This window comes from Medicago sativa, chromosome 6 (assembly GCF_051527215.1).
Source record: "Medicago sativa cultivar Bolivia chromosome 6, Bolivia_mono, whole genome shotgun sequence".
NCBI classification, from domain to species: domain Eukaryota; kingdom Viridiplantae; phylum Streptophyta; class Magnoliopsida; order Fabales; family Fabaceae; genus Medicago; species Medicago sativa.
The window spans coordinates 61,439,907-61,461,922 of record NC_140754.1 but is presented as its reverse complement, the minus strand read 5'-3'; the positions used below and the strand labels follow the sequence as shown (position 1 = coordinate 61,461,922).

Below are 22,016 nucleotides of genomic sequence, written 5' to 3'. Positions count from 1 at the left end.
GTTACACAACGACATAAAGAACTAATTCGGCCCACATTATGGCAGTAGTGCCTTGTAAATTTCAGACCATTCCCGTTTAATTTACTGTGAAATGTCTAGTAATTGGGGTTTTTTTGGTTGAAACAACATGTTGCCAAAGTAACCTGTGTTGTGTAGATTTGATTCAGCTGAACTTACAAAAGACGTAGTATGGAATTATTCATGCCGGTTGTCGTCGGCCTTAAGGAAGGCACAACTTGGCCGGATAGTTGCATGCATGAGATAATAAATGTGTGTTGATTATAAAGTAATTTTCCATGTGAATAATAGGATACCGGAAGGTGACTATTTTTTGAAAGGATTTATCACCTCATTTAATATATGGTAAGGTTATCTAGTAATTGCGGTTGAGACGGTTGAAACAATAATGTTGCCCAAGTAACCCATGTTGCGTAGATTCGACTCAACTCAAGTTACAAAAGATGTAGTGTGTAATTATTTATGTGATTTGTCGTCGGCCCTAAGGAAGGCACAACTTGGCCGGATAGTTACATATCTGTGATGGTAAATATGTGGTGATTATAACGTAATTATCCATGTGGATAATAGGATGCCCAAAGGTGACTATTATTTGACAGGACTTATCACCAATGTTTGATCATTACATTACCGCTTGCAGTTAATTCTTAGCAATCCATGTGGCATCTTGTTAAGGTCTTTTATTTACAAATAAAGAAGCACGTTTCTTTAATATTTTACTGACATGTGTGATAATGTTGTGCAAGTGTAAATTTATTTACATATTTAAGAGTTTACATTCACATATATTATGATAAACATATGAAAATTATAAGAATTTATTCTTTGTCAAAGTAAATTGTCATTGTTTGATCATTGCTGTAAAATACCACTAGCAATTGATATTATTGTTTAAAGACTTGGTATTGATGGTGCACTAGGTATTTTGGTGAGTGCTTTTACTACTCTTGTTCTCTTTAAACTAATATAGTTTATGTATCTGTTAATTTGAGTTAAATATTAACTCTTAAAAATTCCTTTAGGAATTAAAGAATAATATTAATATTGTTCTTGGATCTAGACCTTAGATAAGGGTGGTGAATCAAGTTTAGCACCTAATGTGAGAATCAAGTTTGACAAGTGAGTATACACCAAATCTCTTAGGTCATGTGAGATCATAAAGCCAAAATATCATATGTATTAGAGGTGTTATTTAAGATGACAAAATTTTTGTCATATTTTCTTTGCTTAAAATAAGGTGCTTTTAAAGCAATATAGAGAAAGACAAGCTCTCATTGGAGAGTGGGTATTTCATTAAGTTTATTAAGAAAAGAAAATGTTAGGAGCATATTATGTAAACATTTAATCTTGCTAAGACCCTAAAATTTCGACTATCATCTGATATGAATTGTTCGAAAATTCAGTAATTTCGACTATCATATCATATGACTTGTCCAAGAATTCAGTATTTAGTATTATCTTTGCACAATTAAGTTTATAACTGTTTCAGTTAAAAATGATCATTTAAATGATCAATTCATAAAGTGTGCAAATAAGGAAAAATTGAAGCAAGAGAAAATAAAATAGTGCTCATTCGGAAAATACCTCAATAAAAAAAAAAGGGCAAACAAAGAAAAATAGTCTTGACTGACTTATGTGCAATGATGTTGAAAGATATATCAATTTGGAATGGACAAAGTCGATAAAGATTTTCTTTATTCATTTTTTTGAACTGTTTTTTAGATTGTCATTAATGGATTATTTTTGTATTTAAAAGACAATTTGGTGAATCATTACTTGGATTGATTTTTGTTTTAATTTCCCTTTGAATGAATCAAGATATTTTAAATTTTTTATTTTATGATGATTCAATGTGTCTTTTAAGTTCAAATATTGAAGTCAATTCATTTATGACTTGAGACATTCTATATTGTTTAAGGTTTTAAATACATAAGTTTTCGTCCCACAAATTAAGGAAATTTTGAGACATAAATTGTTAAGTTTTCTTGAGGATATTGAGTTTGGGGGAGAGATATGGTAATGGAACAAAACTAAACGAGGAAGAATTAGTTCTAAACTAATTCATATAGTTACTATTGTTATAGTGTATTTGGAACCTCATAAGAACATTATTGTTCTTACTCTCTATCAAGTTATGAAATTAATTCATATAGATCAAACTCAACACCCTCAAGAAATAGGGCATCTAGTGTCATAAAGAATTGACTGATAAGAGAAATTCTATTTAATATATTTGAAAGACTCTATTATGACAGTCATGATACTAGTTTGCTTATTATAATTTTGGAGCTGCATAAGATGGATTTCAATATAGTGTTTCTTAATGGTGACATTAATGATACAATATGGTGCAGTTGAATAAAAAATTTGTGTCAATTGATACAAAATAAATGGTTTGAAAAGTCATGAAATCCACTTATAAGTTAAGTTAAGAAATTTGTCTCATTAGTGTTACCACAAATTCTCACAAAGTAATTGTCTCATTTGGGTTTGAGATAATATTATGGAGAATTGTGGATTTAGCAAGTTCAGTGGGAGTAAGTTTATATTCCTAGTTTAATATGTCTATTTTATTATATTTAGTCAACAATGATATATGTTTTTTATGTGAAACCAAGGAAATCTCTAACAAAAGTTAGTGATGAAAGATCCAGGGGACACCTCTTTGGTATTAGGCATTTCAATACTTAGAGATGAAGGTGAGAAAAACTCAAGAAGGGGGGGTTGAATTGTGTTTTGAAAAATTCTTCGTTTCTCCTAAAAACTGAGCACACAGATCAGAAGCTAAGTGAAACAGCTTCTGAAGTGATAATCAGAATCTGAACGCAGCGAAATAAAACAGAGAGAGAGAGAGAGAGAGAGAGAGAGAAGAAGAACAACACAAAGCAATTATACTGGTTCCTTCCACAATCCGGAAGTAGTCCAGTCCCCCTTGCACTTCCAAGGAGATTTCACTAAGAGTAATATCTGATTACAATTGCTCAAGCACACAAGCAAGAGACTTCCTTTGCTCAGGCACAACTGCAAGAGAATTCCTATGCTCAAGAACACAATCAAGAGACTTCCCTGCTCAAGCACAACTGCAAGAGACTTCTAACTAAACAAAATTACACAGAAAATTGTTTAAGGTTGAACACTTGATATACAATCAGAGGTGCTCACAATACAAATCAGATACAGACTCAATAACTTAAGAATTTCTAAGATGAAACTTTAAGACACAGAAATTCTAAGTGAATGCAGAACAATTTCAGCAGAGGTTTGGCACTTGTAAAAATGTTGTGAGTCTTTCGTTCAGCATTACCAAAACTTTAAGTCTTCACTCCTTTATATAGAGGTGTGAAAGAGACGTTGTGAAATTGCCAGCACATCAAAGAGTCGTTGTTGAAGCTTGATCTTTCACCAATAATCTTTTGTCTGATTTAGTTGTTGTCCTATGAAGAACAAATTTGAAATCCATTCCTTATCCAAAGGAACTTGTTTGCAGGCGAAGCCGTATTCTGGAGCTATTTTCTTGTCTCGTAGTGTGGACACAAAACAGAGTAGTGGAGAAGGTGATTGTACAGTTCGTACAATAGTACAATGTCAACGCTTTCGTCCAAATTGCATGCACATGCCTTCAAACACCTTTGAAATGACCGTTGCAAAATTCCACTAATCTTTTATTGTCCTTTGATGAATTTCGATCCTTGAAACAACTCTTGAATCCTTGAATTTTGCAAATCCAGTTGATCTTCAGCTTCTGGTGAAATGACTTCTGATGAGGCAGCTTCTGATAATGTAGCTTCTGATGATGATATGGATCACTAGTCTTCAGGAGCATTATTCTTCAGGAGCGCTATTCTCTCTTCAGGAGCAGCTAGACTTCAGAAGCGCTTTCCTTCTTCAGGAGCAGCTAAACTTCAGGAGCAGCTAGACTTCAGGAGCGCTTTCCATCTTCAGGAGCGTATTGCCTTCAGGAGCGCCTAAGCTTCAATTTCGTTGATTTCTTTTGCTCTTTATTTGCTCATTCAGAACCAATAAATGATGTAACTTTTTTTAACTATGGTCCTGTACACTTGAACAAATATTAGCTAGTCCAATTTACAATTTTTAATACCGTGTTATCATCAAAACTCTTTAAGGTTCATTGTTAAACACATTTTGTCCCAACAATCTCCCCCTTTTTGATGATGACAAACAATAGTATTTAAAATTGATCAATTGTTGTTAATCTAATTAACGAGTTGACTTTGGGGGTTCTGAGGTTTGTAAGCTCAGAGTCTGAGGTTTGTAAGCTCAGGGTCTGAGGTTTGTAAACTCTAACTCCCCCTGAGTCTGATAGTCTTTAAGGTGAGGTTTGTAAGCTCCCCCTAAGTTCTATCCAGGTTAATTAAATTCATTTTTTGCACAATAATATCAGAGCTTTTTAAAAAAAATTGAAAGAATTGACATATTTATAAGAAGAATGGTTCAATTAATTTTATTTGAAATTTGATACTCCCCCTTTTTGATACACGTCAAAAAGATAGAGATTTTTCAAAATTTTCAAATATTATTAATGGGGCTCAGAGCCTTTAAATACTATCACATATACTCCCCCTTTTGTCATTAGCAAAAAGAATTAAAAAAAATGAAACATAGGATATAGGTTCAGAGCATATAAATCAAATAAATAACGCATATAACCATCTTCTAAGTTGCTAATCAGAGCAAAACTAATATACGTAATATAAACAGTTATAGAATTCAGAAGCTAAACAAGTTCAGAAGCATGTAAAGTCAGAAGTTAAAACTACGTCAGAAGCAGAAATGATCAAAGTACATTAGAAGCATAAAGAATCAAAAACAAGCTAAAGGTGTGCAACTAAGGGTTTGGCTTATTTTGGCTCTCTAGAATCTTCTTCAGAATCTCTTGAGTTTCTGCATATTTCTGATCCATATCTGACTTGTTCTTCTTCATTTCAGCTTGAAGTTCTACCAGCTTCTGATCCTGCTCTTGTAGCTTCTGTTCCAGCTCTTCATTTCTTTTCTTCAGCACCTGGTTTTCCTGAACTAGAGCCAGGTCAGGTGCAACATTCTTCAAGTTGATCTTGGAAAGGTAAGATAAGTCCAGATCCTTGGGATGAATGTAATTGGGAAGAAAATCTTCAGGATTTCTTCCTCTGATGCTCATAGGATGCTTCACCCAGGTTCCAAGGACTTCTATGTCATCCATGTCCTCATCAATCCCATTGATCCAGTTTTCCAACTTCTGCTTGGCCTCCTCTTGAGCTTGTAGTCATGAATCATGCAGAGTTGAGATGAGATTGATGACCCTTTCCTTGATCCACCTCCATTGCTTCTGATAACTGATTTTGTGACCCAAGTCACTTCTGCTTTTGATCAGTCTATGCACTTCAGAAGTAATATCCTCCCACACATCTTGTAATACACGAGAGTCTAGGAAAATGGTGGGTGGTGAAGGATGTTTTGAAGGTTTAGGAGGGGCAATGTGTACAATGGTTAGGTTAGGTGGTTGATCATTTGTAGTTGAGGGTTGGCTGGTTGATGATTGGTCAGCACAGTTGTCAACAATCATATCAGAGGAATGATCATCTTGATCATCCTTAGAGTCAGTGTCCATATCACACGCACCATTGTAGTGAGTGATCTTGACAACTTGTACGGGTAAAGGAGTGATGGAAGAAGGGGTTGGCTCAGGAACATGATGTTCAGGAGCAGCAGCTTCAGGAATGGGTTCAGGACTGGGTTTAGTAATTGGTTGTTCGGGAACAATATGTTCAGGAACGGTTGGGGGTGATGAAGTTGTAGGTTCTGGTTGAGGGGGTGAAGAGGCTTTTTCTGGTTCTGGTTGTTGTTGTGAGGTGTCTTCTGAAACAACTTTATCAGAAGCATCTGCTTCTGGGGTTGTCTCAGAGGCTTTTTCTGAGGTAGACTCAACATTTTCTGGTACAATCATGTTGAGGGGTTGAATGTTAAGAGGTTGAGGGTGATGGAAGAGGATAGTACCAATGACTCTGTCTCTCTGCTCAGTCATTTCTCCTAATTTCTGATTGATTATGTGACCAACTGGCTCATAAGTGCTTGACTGAGAGGGCTTTTTGTTGGTCTTGGTTGATGTTGGATGGCTTTTTACTGACTTACGAAAAAGAAGACTTATGGGTTTATCATCATCAGAATCAGAAGATGATGAAGATTTTGAAGAGGGCGAAGGAGAGTTACTGGATATCTCATGTATTACAGGTTCTAAATGTGTGGAGACATTACCTGTCGTGGAAGGTTATGAACAACCAGCTGACCTCTTCTGATCATCTTCAGCAGTGCCAGGAATTGTAAGAAGTTATGATGCTTCTGTCATTACCCTCTCTTAAAGTTCAGAAGCAATCTCCACAGCTTTTTCAATAGCTTATGACACAGTAGTAACAGCTTCAGCTTTCTTGGCAATAAGAGGAGAAACCTTGGTCCTCCTTAATGCTTGCTTCCTTTTCTTCTTTGGTATTGCAGGTTGATCAAGAGCAACGCCAATATCCAGCATCAAACTTGAGTCCATGTCTTCAATAGCTTTTTCAATTGATGGCATTCCAGAACCACCAATTTTAAGCTTATCAGAACTGACTTTAGCCTTCTTCGCAGATTTTTCAACTTCTAGGTACTCTTCTGCAGTCATCTTCCTCTTTGACTTTCTGCCTCTGGCTCGTGGCAGAGCACCACCATACATTTCCTCAGGTACATCTTCCAATCTGATTCTTTCGTTGGTTGTCTCAAAGTGCTCCTTGATGTAGCACATCTGCACATCAAGAGGATCCTTCTTGCAGATAGGTGGAAAATCTCTCATAAGATCAGACATGACATGGGATTCACTTAAGTCAGTTGTAAGCTTGGTGACCTTGCTGATCAGCTTCATATTCTTGAGAGTTTGAGCATTTATGAATGCTCCAGTCTTAGCATCAAGTAGCTCATCTGTGAAGGCTTGAGAACTGCTTAGACTGTCCAAAACACCTCCTAGATAGAATATCTCTGATAAAAGTCTTCCATAAGGAACCCAGGGTTTATCCAGTAGCTGACTCTGTTTCAGACACTCTATCAAGTACTTGAACATGTATTTTGGCACGTTCACCTTTTCCTTCTTGATGAAGTGCTGGAGAAAGACTTTCTGTACCAAATTGGGTTTTTCACATCCACCACATGGTAGTAAGTTCTCATTTTGAATCTTCAGAAGCAACTTAGTTTCCATGCCCAATTCAGCATACTTTCCTTCCTTCTTGGAATTGTATATAGCCATGTTTGCTATTTCTTTCCAAATGTGTTCTTCAGCAGCACTTGAAAGATCAATTCCAGAAGCTTTTAGACCGAGTACAGCTTCTATCTGCCACTGTGTAATTCTCACTAGAATACCACAGATACTTGACCTGATTTCATCTTCAGTAAATGGCTCAAGTCCCATTTCTTCTCTAGATTTCCCTTCCAGTTCTGGATAAAGCAGAACCATATGACTTTCTTCAGCTATAGATGCTGCTTTGTTATAAACTTTTGGTCTTACCCAGAAGTGCCTGACCAATGCTTCGTATGTTGGTCCATTTAAAATTTTGAAATATTGCATAAGTCCTTGCTCTTCGTAGTAGTTTCTGATCCAACACCTATGAAAAGCTAGTGATTCAAAATCCACTGGGTTTTCTATATGAACCTGTAGATCTCATTCTTCCAATTTCATGCTTCTTCCTCTGTAGTCATATTCAGAGACCTCATGTGCAGAAGATTCTGAAGGATTTTGATGCGAGCTTGAGGTTGCCATTGATGAAGATTTGAAGAAGATTGAGGGTTATAGGGTTTTTGCGCTTACTTCGCAAGAGGTTTGAGAGCAAATGTGTTTGTTGTGAGTGAGTAGTGTGTGAGTTGACAAAGTGTTAAAAGTAAAACGATTGCAATTCAAAAGAGACAAACAAACATTCATTAGTGACAAAATTGGGGGCGCGTGAAAAGTACTTTCAAAGATATTAAATCATCACTGCCCTTTTAAGTTATACACCAATACATATAGGCCACGTCAGAAGTTATCAGAGTAACTACCAAGTTAGTGGGCCAGAAGTTACCATAAAAAGTAACTCCCAACGTTTCCACTAACTCTACTATTCAGAAGCATAAGATCCAGCTTCTGAACTTTAGATGCTGACGTCATCATCAGAAGCGAGTTTTCCTCAGAATCTCAATAAAGAGCTTCTGATGGACCACTGCTTCTGAACTGACTTCAGAACCTAAAATGATATTCAGGAGCAAGCAAAATTTAATCAGACACGTAGTGCATGTTCAAATTTTTCTTTATAAAATCAAACCTTTCAACAGTTAAAGGCTTAGTAAATATATCAGTCCATTGATTCTCAATATCAATGAATTGTATATCTAAAATTCCTTTTTGAACATAGTCTCTGATAAAATGGTGTTTGATTTCAATATGCTTAGCTCTTGAATGCAAAATTGGATTTTTAGACAAACAAATAGCAGCAGTGTTATCACAATAAATGGGAATACTGTTAGCAATTATCTGATAGTCTTCCAACTGATGTTTCATCCAAAGTAGTTGTGTACAACAACTTGCAGCTGAAATGTATTCTGCTTCTGTTGTAGACATAGCAATAGTTGTTTGTCTTTTGCTAGCCCAGGATATAAGATTATCACCCAGAAATTGACAATTGCCATTGGTTGACTTTCTTTCAATCCTATCACCAGCATAATCAGCATCACAGAATCCAATTAGCTTATAATCTAAGGATTTCCTATAAAGGAGTCCAAGATTAGTTGTTCCTTTCAAATACCTGAAGATTCTCTTGACAGCAGTCATATGAGATTCTCTAGGATCTGATTGGAATCTTGCACACAAACATACACTGAATAAAATATCTGGCCTAGATGCAGTGAGGTATAACAAAGAACCAATTATATCTCTGTACAACTTCTGATCTACTTTAGCTCCTACATCTTCTTTGCTTAAGGTGCACGTAGGGTGCATTGGAGTGTTCATCACTTTACAATCTTCAAGCTTGAACTTCTTCAGAAGCTCCTTTGTATACTTTGATTGATGAACATAGACTCCATCTTTGCATTGATTAATTTGAATGCCAAGGAAGAACTTCAGCTCTCCCATCATGCTCATTTCAAATTCATCCTGCATCAACTTAGAGAATTCCTTGCAAAGAGATGCATTAGTAGATCCAAATATTATATCATCAACATATATTTGCACAACAAGAATATCTTTCTCAAGAGTCCTTTTGAAGAGTGTTGTATCAACCTGTCCTCTTTTAAAATCATTTTTGATTAAGAAATTACTTAGTCTATCATACCAAGCTCTGGGAGCTTGTTTCAAGCCATATAGTGATTTCTTCAGTTTAAAAACATGGTCAGGATACTTAATATCCTCAAATCCAGGAGGTTGCTTGACATACACTTCTTCTTCAATGACTCCATTTAGAAAATCACTCTTAACATCCATCTGATATAATATTATGCCATGATTAACTTCATAGGACAGAAGTAACCTGATTCCTTCCAGTCTTGCAACTGGAGCAAATGTTTCAGAATAATCAATGCCTTCTTGTTGACTGTAACCTTGCGCAACAAGTCTTGCTTTGTTTCTTGTTACTTCTCCTTGCTCATTCAACTTGTTTCTGAATACCCATATTGTTCCAATAAGGTTCTAGTGCTGAGGTTTGGGTACCAGATCCCACACATCATTTCTTTGAAATTGATTTAGCTCTTCTTGCATAGCTAAGATCCATCCATCATCTGAAAGTGCTTCATCAACAGTTGTAGGTTCAATCATTGAGATCAGTCCAATCATTGACTCTTCTTGTCTGAAGTATGATCTTGTTCTTCTTGGACTATCTTTGTTTCCAATGATTAGCTCCTCAGGATGTGAAGACTTGTGTTTGAATGTATTTCTGGGAGGATCTGCTTGATGTGAGCCATCTTGTGCTTCATTAGAAGCAGCTTCATCTTGCACTTCTGACGTGGGTTCAGCTTCTGGACTATCTTCAGATTCAGCTATCTGATCAGGTTCTGGAGTAACTTCAGGAACCTGTATCTCTGCAAAACTTTCACCTTGCTTTGAAGTTTTATCTTCAAGCTCTTTGTCATCAAATCTGACGTGCATAGATTCTTCAACACAAAGTGTTTCTGAATTGTACACTCTGTATGCCTTTGACCTTTCAGAGTAAACTACAAAGATTCCTCTTTGGGCCTTGGCATCAAATTTCTTTAGGTAGAGCTTGTTATTCAAAATGTAACATGTACATCCAAATTGATGAAAGTAAGAGATATTGGGTTTTCTTCCTTTAAAGAGTTCATATGTTGTTTTCTCCAAAATAGGTCTGATATAGATCTTGTTCTGAACATAACATTCTGTATTCACTGCTTCTGCCCAAAAATATTTTGGTAAATTGTTTTCATGAATCATGGTTCTGGCTATTTCTTGTAAAGTTCTATTCTTTCTCTCTACAACCCCATTTTGTTGTGGAGTTCTAGGAGAAGAGAATTCATGGACAATTCCATGTTTTTCACAAAAAGCTTCAAATGGCTCATTTTCAAATTCTCCACCATGATCACTTCTGACTTTCAAAAATTTTGATTCTTTTTCAGATTGAATTTGAGTGCATAAACTACTGAATACATCACAAGCAACATCTTTACTCTTTATGAATTTCACCCAAGTCCATCTGCTATAATCATCAACAATGACCAATCCATATCTACTTCCATATAAGGATGCAGTACTAACTGGTCCAAATAGATCAATATGGAGTAATTCTAAGGGTCTGGAGGTTGAAACAATGTCTTTGGTAGAATCATTCACTGATAGAAGGCAAATCACCTTTTGATCAGCCAGTTCAGAAAAATTGATTTTGCAGACATTATCAACTCTCTTTCCCTGGAACACAATGGATTTGTCTTCCTAGTTGATTACAGTACAGTTGGTTTTCTCAAAAAGCACATCATAACCATTATCACAAAATTGACTAATGCTCAAATACCATCTACCAACCATACATTATTAATTGAGGTAGAGGAATTACCAATAGTTCATGTACCTATGATTTTCCTAGACTGGTTGCCTCCAAATTTCACATTTCCTCCCTCTTTCATTGTTAGGCTGAGGAACACTGACTTCTCTCCTGTCATGTGTCTTGAGCAACTGCTGTCTAGGTACCATGATCTTTGCTTTGGCACTGCTCTTAGACATACCTGCATTATTGACAATTTTGGATTTAGGTACCCATTGTCCTATGGGTCCTGGAAGGTTAGTACTTAAGGCTTTACTCTTCACTTCTTGTACCTTGTGTTGTGAGTTGGGTTGCTTCTGATTAACCATTACCTTAGGTTTTGGTACTTCAGAAGCAGTAATTGTCTTCTTCTGAAACTTAGACTTCAGAACCTCAGATTTTGGTTTCACCAGACTCTGAGGAATAGGTTCTGATCTTTTCAGGATCCTAACCTTTGAAGTCTTGGAATCAGATTTGATCATAATCTTTGACTTAGAGTTCTTTGGCTTTGAAGTCATCTTAGCCTTAGAACTAGAAGCTTCAGGTTCTGATAGAACAACAGTTTCCAATTCAGCACCTTCAGGTATAAAGAAGGTTTACAGACCTTCCTTGATGCATTCACAACAAGATTTTAGATTGGTTTTCTCAAGTTTCGCTTCTGGAAAACCAATTCCTCTGCCATTGTTCTTGTAAATGCTATAAATCATAGAGGCCACTCTGCTTCTGTCAATGCCAGATATGATAAAATTTTCAAGAGCAATTTCATGGTTACTTAAAGGTTTTTCATTACACTTTTCTTGTAGCTTCTGACATAAGAACCTGAGCTGATCTTCATACGTTTTACACATGAAGTCAAAGCCCCTAAGTCCTTGTTCAGAAGCTTTCAGATCCAATAGAGTTGATTTTTGCTGTTTTACCAAATCAGCATATTTTTCTTTTAAATCCTTCAACTCATTGGTTCTTACTTCAAAATGTGTAAGAAGTTCTTTAAGTGACTCAACAAGTTCATCTCTGGGAATCTTAGAATATACCTCATTTTCATCTTTTGAGTCTGAATTTGATCCTGCTTCTGAAGTTGATGTAGCCACTAACCCAACAGCTACCTTTGCGTCTTCATCAGCTTCCTCTTTATCAGATCCAGATTCACTTCCTAAATCATCCCAGGTTGCCATTAAACTCTGCTTAATCTGCTTCTTGTATTTGCTTGGTTTGAAAGTTGACTTCTTTGACTTGTCCTTAGATTTCTCCTTCTGAAGATCAGGGCATTCAGCAATGAAATGTCCAGGCTTCTTGCAGTTGAAGCATCCCTTCTGATCTTCTTTCTTTGAGCTTCTGGAGTTGCTCCTTTTGGCTTGAAACTTTCTGTTCTTCTTGGCCAGATACTGTAGTCTGTTGGAGAGCATGGCCATTTCAGCAGCGTCTGGTTCAGAATCTGAGTTTGATTGTTCTTCTTCTTCAGATTCAACCACTTTGAGAGCTTTTGATGACTTGCCTTTGGATGGAAGAGCTATTGATTTACTCTTCTCAGTGGGCTCATGTTCATTAAGACTTAACTCATGAACTTTGAGAGAACTAACAAGATCTTCGACACTTAAAGTGTTTAAATCTTTAGCTTCCTCAATGGCAGTCACTTTTGGTCTCCATCTGGCAGGCAAGCTTCTGAGTATCTTGCTCACATGGTCAGAAGCGACATAACTCTTCTTCAGGATTTGTAGCCCAGAGACTAAGGTTTGAAACCTTGAGTACATCTCCTCAATAGTTTCATCATCCTTCATCTTGAATAACTCGTACTGATGTACAAGCATGAGAGCTTTAGCTTCTTTAACCTTCTTGTTGCCTTCATAGCTTGAACAAAGAGAAGCAAACATAGCTTTAGCAGTGGATTTGTCACTCATCTTCATGTACTCTGCTTTAGGAATAGCAGTGACAAGAGCTCCTCTGATAATATAATGCTTCTTGTAGAGTTTCTTCAGCTCAGGAGTATGTTTCTTTCTATCCACAACAGCTCCTTCTTCATCAAGAACTAAGTCACCAACACCATCTTCTAGTATATCACATAGTTCTTCATCTAAGCTCATGATATAACTATAGAAGTTGGTTTTCCACCAAGAAAATTCTTCAGCATCTCCATTGAACTTTGGAACTTTTCCAACACTGGATTTCTTACTATCACTATAATCATGTGAGACATTAGTGTAGCTAGTTTGACCAGGAGGAGGTGTAGGAATAGGACCAGACATGTTTTTCTCAGATCTTTTACTGTTGCACGGTTAAGTGTTAAATAACAGACCAAGACTCTAGATACCAATTGAAGGTGAGAAAAACACAAGAAGGGGGGTTGAATTGTGTTTTGGAAAATTCTTCGTTTCTCCTAAAAACTGAACACACAGATCAGAAGCTAAGTGAAACAGCTTCTGAAGTGATAATCAGAATCTGAACGCGGCGAAATAAAACAGAGAGAGAGAAGAAGAACGACACAAAGCAATTTTACTGGTTCCTTCCACAATCCGGAAGTAGTCCAGTCCCCCTTGCACTTCCAAGGAGATTTCACTAAGAGTAATATCTGATTACAATTGCTCAAGCACACAAGCAAGAGACTTCCTTTGCTCAAGCACAACTGCAAGAGACTTCATATGCTCAAGAACACAATCAAGAGACTTCCATGCTCAAGCACAACTGCAAGAGACTTTTAACTAAACAAAATTACACAAAAAATTGTTTACGGTTGAACACTTGATATACAATCAGAGGTGCTCACAATACAAATCAGATACAGACTCAATAACTTAAGAATTTCTAAGATGAAACTTTAAGACACAGAAATTCTAAGTGAATGCAGAACAATTTCAGCAGAGATTTGGCACTTGTAAAAATGTTGTGAGTCTTTCGTTCAACATTACCAAAACTCTAAGTCTTCACTCCTTTATATAGAGGTGTGAATGAGACGTTGTGAAATTGCCAGCACATCAAAGAGTCGTTGTTGAAGCTTGATCTTTCACCAATAATCTTTTGCCTGATTTGGTTGTTGTCCTATGAAGAACAAATTTGAAATCCATTCCTTATCCAAAGGAACATCTTTGCAGGCGAAGCTGTATTCTGGAGTTGTTTTCTTGTCTTGTAGTGTGGACACAAAACAGAGTAGTGGAGAAGGTGGTTGTACAGTTCGTACAATAGTACAATGTCAAAGCTTTCGTCCAAATTGCAAGCACATGCCTTCAAACACCTTTGAAATGACCGTTGCAAAATTCCACTAATCTTTTGTTGTCCTTTGATGAATTTCGATCCTTGAAACAACTCTTGAATCCTTGGATTTTGCAAATCCAGTTGATCTTCAGCTTCTGGTGAAATGACTTCTGATGAGGCAGCTTCTGATAATTTAGCTTCTGATGATGATGTGGATCACTAGTCTTCAGGAGCGTTATTCTTCAGGAGCAGCTAGACTTCAGGAGCGCTTTCCATCTTCAGGAGCGTATTGCCTTCAGGAGAGTCTAATCTTCAATTTCGTTGATTTCTTTTGCTCTTTATTTGCTCATTCAGAACCAATAAATGATGTAACTTTTTTTAACTATGGTCCTGTACACTTGAACAAATATTAGCTAGTCCAATTTACAATTTTTAATACCTTGTTATCATCAAAACTCTTTAAGGTTCATTGTTAAACACATTTTGTTCCAACAAGAGATTCTTCTCCAGGTATTATTCGGATAGCACAAAAGAGTTATACAAATAAAGTTGAAAAATGAAATGACATAATTTTTTGGATGACCTCAATCATCGAGAGAGACTTTTCATTCTCAAACATTGCCCATTAGGAAACTTATGAATTCAGAAATTTAAGTATTTTCCTACACTTTGCCTATAGGATTTTTATGTATGATTTTATTATACACATTTGGAAATAGCATATATAATAAGATTGTTTGGCAGATATTTGAGCAATTCAAAGTTTGAATTGTTGAAAAAGCAACCATAAGGATTATTAAAGAGAACAAGAGAGTTTATGCTCACATCAGAGATCTGACAATTTGGAGATCATTTATGTGTCAGACTTTGGCTTTGGATGTAAGTAGATAATACACATCCTAACTCAATAAATGACTGTAAGTATTTATGTCACTTGGTTGCATATTATTAAAGGTATTGAAAGACCACTCAAGTTATATAGTGACATAATTCAGTCTTATAGTTATTGAACAACATTTAGTTTATTACCTTATAGGTTATTGTTGTTGAATGATAGAACATGTAGAGACAAACTTTATGCTAGCTATGTAGCTATACCACTAATCAAAGACATGACACCTAAGGTCTTTCATATGCTTGTTGTCATTAAGGATATCTTGGATTACTGGGAGTCTATTTTGTTTTATGTTCTATATTTTTGTTTGGTATCGATACAGACTTTATGTTATGATTGTTTGCAGAAATAAAGTTCATGAGGTTATTTTTGTTATAACCATTCTGTATCATTTTGTACAAATATTGAATTTGCAAACTTCAGTTTGATCTCACTAAAGCTTTAAGTTGGATCAGTTGGAAATAGACATGATTTGGAGATCACATTACATGAAATTTCCATGCCACTCATCCATATCGATCTATGTCATCAAGTGCATTGATGTGGTGGTCGTCGGGGTTCCGTCACGTTATACGTCAGTGACGACAGCCGCGGTGGTCCTATTATTAATGTATGAGGTGGACCAGATTGTAAAGTTGAAATCTAAAGATAAATAGCATTCAAACGCGTGCCTAAAGTATTATGATATAATTATTAAGATATGTAGCCCAAGTGGGAGATTGTTGGAATATTTTATTATTTAATTATATTCCAATATCATTTTGTCGGCAAATATCGTAACAATAATTATATTAGCTATTTATCAATTGTGAGCCTTAATTGATTAGTGATCAAATTAAGTAATGACTATTAGATTTCTTATTGGATAATTAATTAAATATTTAATTAGTTGATATGGACTCAATATGAGTGGATGTCTGAATGACCCATTAACGGAATAATGGGAAACCCTAATGGCCATCCAATATAAAAGAGGCTATGGTCCCCAATACACCGTACACGGCAAACTCTCTCTTCTCCCCATCTGAAGAGAACTTGAAGCATGAAGGTACCGGTTGAGGAAGAACCAAATCAGCCGCCGCGAACTTTGTTCTTGTTTTAGATACAGTCAGTCTCTCTGTTTACCGTTGTTGTTGAGAGGTTTGTTACCAAAGCTTCATCCAAGTATTCCTAATACCCTATTTCTTAATATCTTGATAAATCAAACATGTCGTAGATCCGTTCATATTCATGTTCATTGTTTTGTCTTGCTTCCGTTGTTGATTCATAATTGTTGAACATGTTTTATGAAATCTGTTTATTTAGACCAAAATTTCCAACATGAACAACATGAACTTTAAAATTTTGTTCCAATTCAAAATTTGATGATATTTTCTGTGGGTAGTTCTTGCTAAATTTGTTTTAGACCAAACTGTGTGGCAACAAAAATTGGAGCATTTATTTGTGCTTTAAGGCTTGCTGTATTTAGACTCTTTGACTAATAATGCTTGTGGAATTGTATTATTGAGGAGTAATTCTTTTGGGCCCATGCATGTTATTATAAATTAATTAAAATCTTCTTGATAGTGCGGTCAGGGCCGTCTTAACTAATTCATAGGCCCGGTTTTAATTTTATAAGGGATGCAAAAAAAATTAAATTCTGGACCCCAAAAATAGCAAATAAGTCATTTAAAAAAAATATAGAATATAGAGAAATCACACTTTGGTGGGTGTTGAACGAACACCTAACCTCACACTCAACAACAAGTGGCCACGCCACTGAAGCAAGCTGTACACACTGAAGTAATTCTCTTTCAATAGATATATAACCATTATTTTCGTGTCTTACATATAAACAAAAAAAAAATTATTTTGGGCCCAAAAAATTGGAGGCCCAGTGTCGTCGCCCAGCCTCGACGGGCTATGGGCCGGCCCAGAGTGTGGTCATGAGATTGAAGTTATGATAAGTATTTTATTTATCTACACTGCTATTTGTTCATGATGAATTTTGGTTCACTTGTGAGTTCATTTTAGCCGTAGTACTCTTTTGATATAATACATACTGATGTAGTTGTGAGAAGATTTATTTTGTTATGAAATATTATGCTTATATTTTTAGAAGTAGATCGAGGAAATATTGTTCGGAATGTAGGAAAAAAAATTTATATGGTAGAATGAGAGATATTTGAGTACCACAAAATATTAAATGGTTTATATGGATTATCCATTGTATTAATCTAATACAATGATGTGTAATGAAATTCGTGTGAAATATACTTTATTGTGGGGGTATATAATGCTCATAGTATGAGAATTCATTATGATGCGTTAGCGTATACTTATTGGAAGCAAATACAGACCTTTTGTAACGTGAATGAGGCAATGAGCCATTGTATTAACTAATACAATTAAGTAATATACAATGATGATGACTAGATTTTAATCCAATGAGAATAAATCTATAATTAGATTTATCTTATTGATGAATATGTTTTCGCTTAGTATCATCTAAGTAGACTTGTATAAATTTATGGCGAAATCCGAGTTTATTTTTAGACTCGATGAAATATGAGATTAATTGATTAAGAGACGTCTTAGTCAATATTTGTGAATTTAACGAATTCGTTGACAAAAACCCGGGAAGAAAAAGAAGGAAATAAGACTATGCCACTCGAAAACGACAAGTGATGGGAACCCAACTTTTATGATTGGAGATCCCATGAAAAAGGTTCAATGGAAAAAACAAGTCACTTGTTAGTTATGTTAGCACTAAATTGTTTTGTCTTTTTCCTACAGTGTTATAATTATGAGAAGTGCTAATTAAATTAAAATTTGAGGGTTAGGCTTTTGATGCCTTTAATGATTACCATAAGCCTTTAGGGTGGTGTGTGGTTGTAGCATGCACTAGATGGAATCACCTATATGAGTGTCAAGTGGGGCCGCTTGCATGAGACCGTGGCGGGTCTCTAGAGCACTCATGAAAACCAGACACGTGCACGGCCTAAATGCGCAACACAGCGATTACACGAGAATAGTGGGGGTGTAATGTGACTGTGAGACCTCTGGCATACATCAAGTGTATTGGGTTCCATAGCTTGCTAAACCAATTCACTGTGTGTTAAGCCTCATTATTCTAGGACGGGTTCCATAGCTTGCTATACCGTTCCGATGCATTTCACTCAAAGGTGACTCAGGTTATATATATATTTTCTTAATTTAAAACTTTGGAAATATATGGGGGATTGTTGTATATTTTAAATATTTCAAAGTTATTTATTTTATTTTGATTGATTTAATTTGGATATTAGTTTTAATGACATATGAATAATAGGTATGATATGTCACGTTGTCATTTAACCATAATTTGTGGAACCTCCTTTGAATTTCTCTACCAATTTGATAGTGATGTTTATTAAACTTAACTATGTTAAATGGATTTTAATTGTGCTAACAAAGTTTGACTTGGTATCTATACGAGTAATTCGGTTTTCCTTATTCTTTGCTGATCATGAGTTAGTTTCCTAAAACTTCTCAATTGCTAGTGTTAGTATTATTATTTATTTAGCTAATTATATTGTGAAGAAAATAAGTTATGGAGCCAATAAAGAGAGTTACGTTTTTGCATCCAGATAGTAATGAGAAAACCTTCTTTCATAAATCAACTCATTTATTTTTATATAAACTTGAGAAGTTACTTTATTCATTTCTCATTCCTCCATTTTATACAAAAATAATACAGTTTACTATTTTTGTATTTCTCGTGTCCTGATAGCCTCGGTACGATTACCGCCGAGATGAACCTGTTGTACTCTAGGGGGAGTTGCGCAATTCTACGGATAATTCCTTAGTTCAGTGACATAGTCACGCCTCAGGTTTTAGATTTCATTTTCTTGTTTTGCAGGTTGTGATCAGCCATCCGCAATCAACACAAAATACTGACTAGCAAAGGACAAGTAAAAATAAAGTTCAAACAGGCCTTTAGTGAAAGTTCAAAAAATAAACACAGTGGAATTGAAATTGCTGGCAGAATGTAATGAAAGTTTAGATAGAGATATATTGCTCATTAGATAATCAAGTTTTTCATAAAAGTTGAGGCCATCCGATAAAGCTGAAAGAGGCTGAAGATTCACCTTTTCTGAAATGCAGAATCAGAACGGCAAAAAAGAGGCTGAAGAGAAGAACTAACTATGTATTATTACATGACTAAAACACATGGAAATTTAAGTTACGAATTAACTTGGTCAAAAATAATATATTTGTTTAAAAGTTAAAGATAATTTCTGATTTGCCTGGATTGGTGCTTTTTGCACTGCTCATAGGAAATATGCAAGTATGTATAGCGATTATCAGTCTATTAATGTGTCATGATCCTTTTCCGTGATATATGCATGTCCTGCTTAGATAAACGGTTTACTTAAATGTTTATAGAATAAATGCTAATCATATAAGTGCTTTGCATAAGCATTTTCCACTACAAAAGATAAAACGGCTTAAGCTATACTAGAGAGGTTATGAAAATAAAACAACTTATGGACATGTCACAAACTGCTTTCATAAGCTCTTCCAAACAATCTTACAAGTGTTTATGCTGAGTGTTAAACTCAGATAACTCAGTCCAAATCTTTTCATTAACAGACGTACCTTCAATCGACCACTATACGGCTGGAAGAGTGGCGAATAAGGAGGACAGATACAGAAAGATGGATGCATCACAGGCAGCTCCCTCGTTACCTGAAGGAAAATGTTCGACGCCATGACCAATTTAGATGGGTAGCTACTCGTGGAGTTGACGAGGAAGCAATTCTTAGAGATCTTCCTGTTGATCTAAGACGTGACATTAAACGCCACTTTTGCCTTGATCTAGTTAGACAAGTAAGTAAATCTTTGTTTTCATCTCTGCATCTGTATTTGCTTTTTATTACACAGATTATGGATTAAACTACTTAGATTACACATTCACTAATTTAGATTAGACGGATCTGCTGAGAATCTGTTTCCGCTCTACTTTACGTGCAAATAAGATTTTAACTTCTAAATCAGTAACAATTGTGGTCTCAATCACTGATATTCCAGAAATTCATTCATGGTCAAATTTGACCAATGCGATCTCAATTTCGGTCGCATAAACGTGATCGTTGATAAATAAAAAATCTTGATGTCTCCACTCTTAATCACATAATTTTTCTTAAGAAACCATGTGTGCGACACTTTTTTTTCTTTTCTTGTTGATATGTTTCTTGAGAAACAAGCAAACAAAATAAGAATGAAGTACTAATTGGACACTAATTGCACAGGTACCACTATTTGATCAGATGGACGACAGGATGTTAGATGCAATACGTGAAAGGCTAAAACCAACTCTATGCACTCCAGGAACTTGCATAGTTCGCGAAGGAGACCATGTCGACGAAATGCTCTTCATCGTTCGAGGACGTTTAGATTCTTGCACGACCAACGGTGGTAGAACTGGTTTTTTCAACACCTGCAGAATAGGCTCAGGCGACTTCTGCGGTGAAGAGCTTTTACCATGGGCCTTAGACCCTCGACCGACCGCTGTGCTTCCTTCATCAACTCGCACAGTGAGAGCCATCACAGAAGTCGAAGCTTTTGCACTCATTGCTGAGGATTTAAAGTTTGTAGCAGCACAATTTCGCCGGTTACATAGCAAACAACTGAGACAAACCTTTAGATTCTACTCACATCAGTGGAGGACATGGGTTGCATGTTTTATACAAGCAGATTGGTTTCGGTATAAGAGAATGAAAGAGACAAATGAGGTTAAGGAAAAGGAGAATCTTATGATGATGTCAAATGTGAAATATTATGGAAATGATGATTCTCAATATTTCTCTGCACCTCTGCAGGTGCCAAAAGGATCAAGTTATTCAATGTATTCTGGAAAACTAGTAGGTAGTCTAAGGAGAGGAAGAAGCATGAGATATGGTTCTGAACTTGATATGCTTGGTCAGGGCCGTTCCTATAAAATAGGAGGCTCGGTTCTATTTTTAAAATAGGCTCCAGTAAAATCAAAACGCAATTTTTTTTGTGTAGCTAAGCTTCATTAGAAGATCATAATCATAAGAACTTTTAAACACGAAACAAAACAAAATAAAATTAAGTGAAAGAGAGGTGAAATTTACCTAACGGTGTCGTTTGGAATGTCACTCCTACGTCGTAGGAAAGGGGAAAATGAATGGTTTATGCGAAAAAGAAATAATTGTTGTGATTCTTTCAATGGGGGTGGGTATTATAATTTTTTTTTTGAGGCCCATAGTTTTTAGAGGCTCGGTGCAGTAGCGCTTCTTGCACTCCCCAAGGTCCGGCCCTGTGCTTGGTACATTAAGGAAGCCTATTGAACCAGATTTTAATGATGATGGTGATTAAAGGAAATTAAGGAATGAAAAGTTGTTTGTATGGAGAAGGTTTATTAATGATTAGTGTTGATGTGTGTATTACTCCCTCCGTCCCTATATCTAAACACCCATTTGATTTTATTTTTGTCCCTATATGTAAACCCCTTTTCAAATTACTAGATACATTTATTTATTTTTCATAAACATACCCCTAATTAATACTACTATCTTTTCTTGAAATATGAAAAGCCAAATTTACTACACATACAAACAAAGGATAATTTCGTAATATTAACACACAAAACAGACACATTAATTACACTGACAACTTTTCTTAAGAAATGTGAAAAATGCAATGGGTGGTTACATTAAGGGATGGAGGGAGTAATTAGCGTCATTCATAGCGGATTATGTGTTCTGCTTGCTAGTTAAATTAGTTATAGTAATACTTTGTAACTATGCATAACTTATATCAATTTTAGGCTAGGGTCAAGGATGGAATTAGGAGAAATTTTGCATGAATAAACCATTTGACAATGGCTATTAAGAGTTTTGTATTAGATGTAATATGAA

General features: G+C 35.7%; 1 protein-coding gene across 1 annotated transcript; it reads left to right on the top strand.

Moving 5' to 3' along the window:
- Positions 1-7,280: 7,280 nt before the first annotated feature.
- On the top strand, positions 7,281-21,524 carry LOC146916099 (protein CNGC15a-like). The gene is made up of 5 exons (XM_085721544.1): positions 7,281-7,424; positions 19,358-19,420; positions 19,726-19,962; positions 20,385-21,049; positions 21,408-21,524. Exons 1-5 carry the CDS (start codon positions 7,281-7,283, stop codon positions 21,472-21,474), a joined length of 1,176 nt encoding a protein of 391 aa, XP_085577670.1. The 3' UTR covers positions 21,475-21,524.
- Positions 21,525-22,016: the final 492 nt, after the last annotated feature.

Bases quoted from the DNA above. Each gene is read 5' to 3' on its own strand.
- LOC146916099 (XM_085721544.1), top strand. From the start codon at position 7,281: ATGTTTGCTATTTCTTTCCAAATGTGTTCTTCAGCAGCACTTGAAAGA. The intron at 19,963-20,384 runs GTAAGTAAATCT...CTAATTGCACAG, and splicing joins GCCTTGATCTAGTTAGACAA to GTACCACTATTTGATCAGAT. The intron at 21,050-21,407 runs GCTTGGTCAGGG...GCACTCCCCAAG, and splicing joins TATGGTTCTGAACTTGATAT to GTCCGGCCCTGTGCTTGGTA.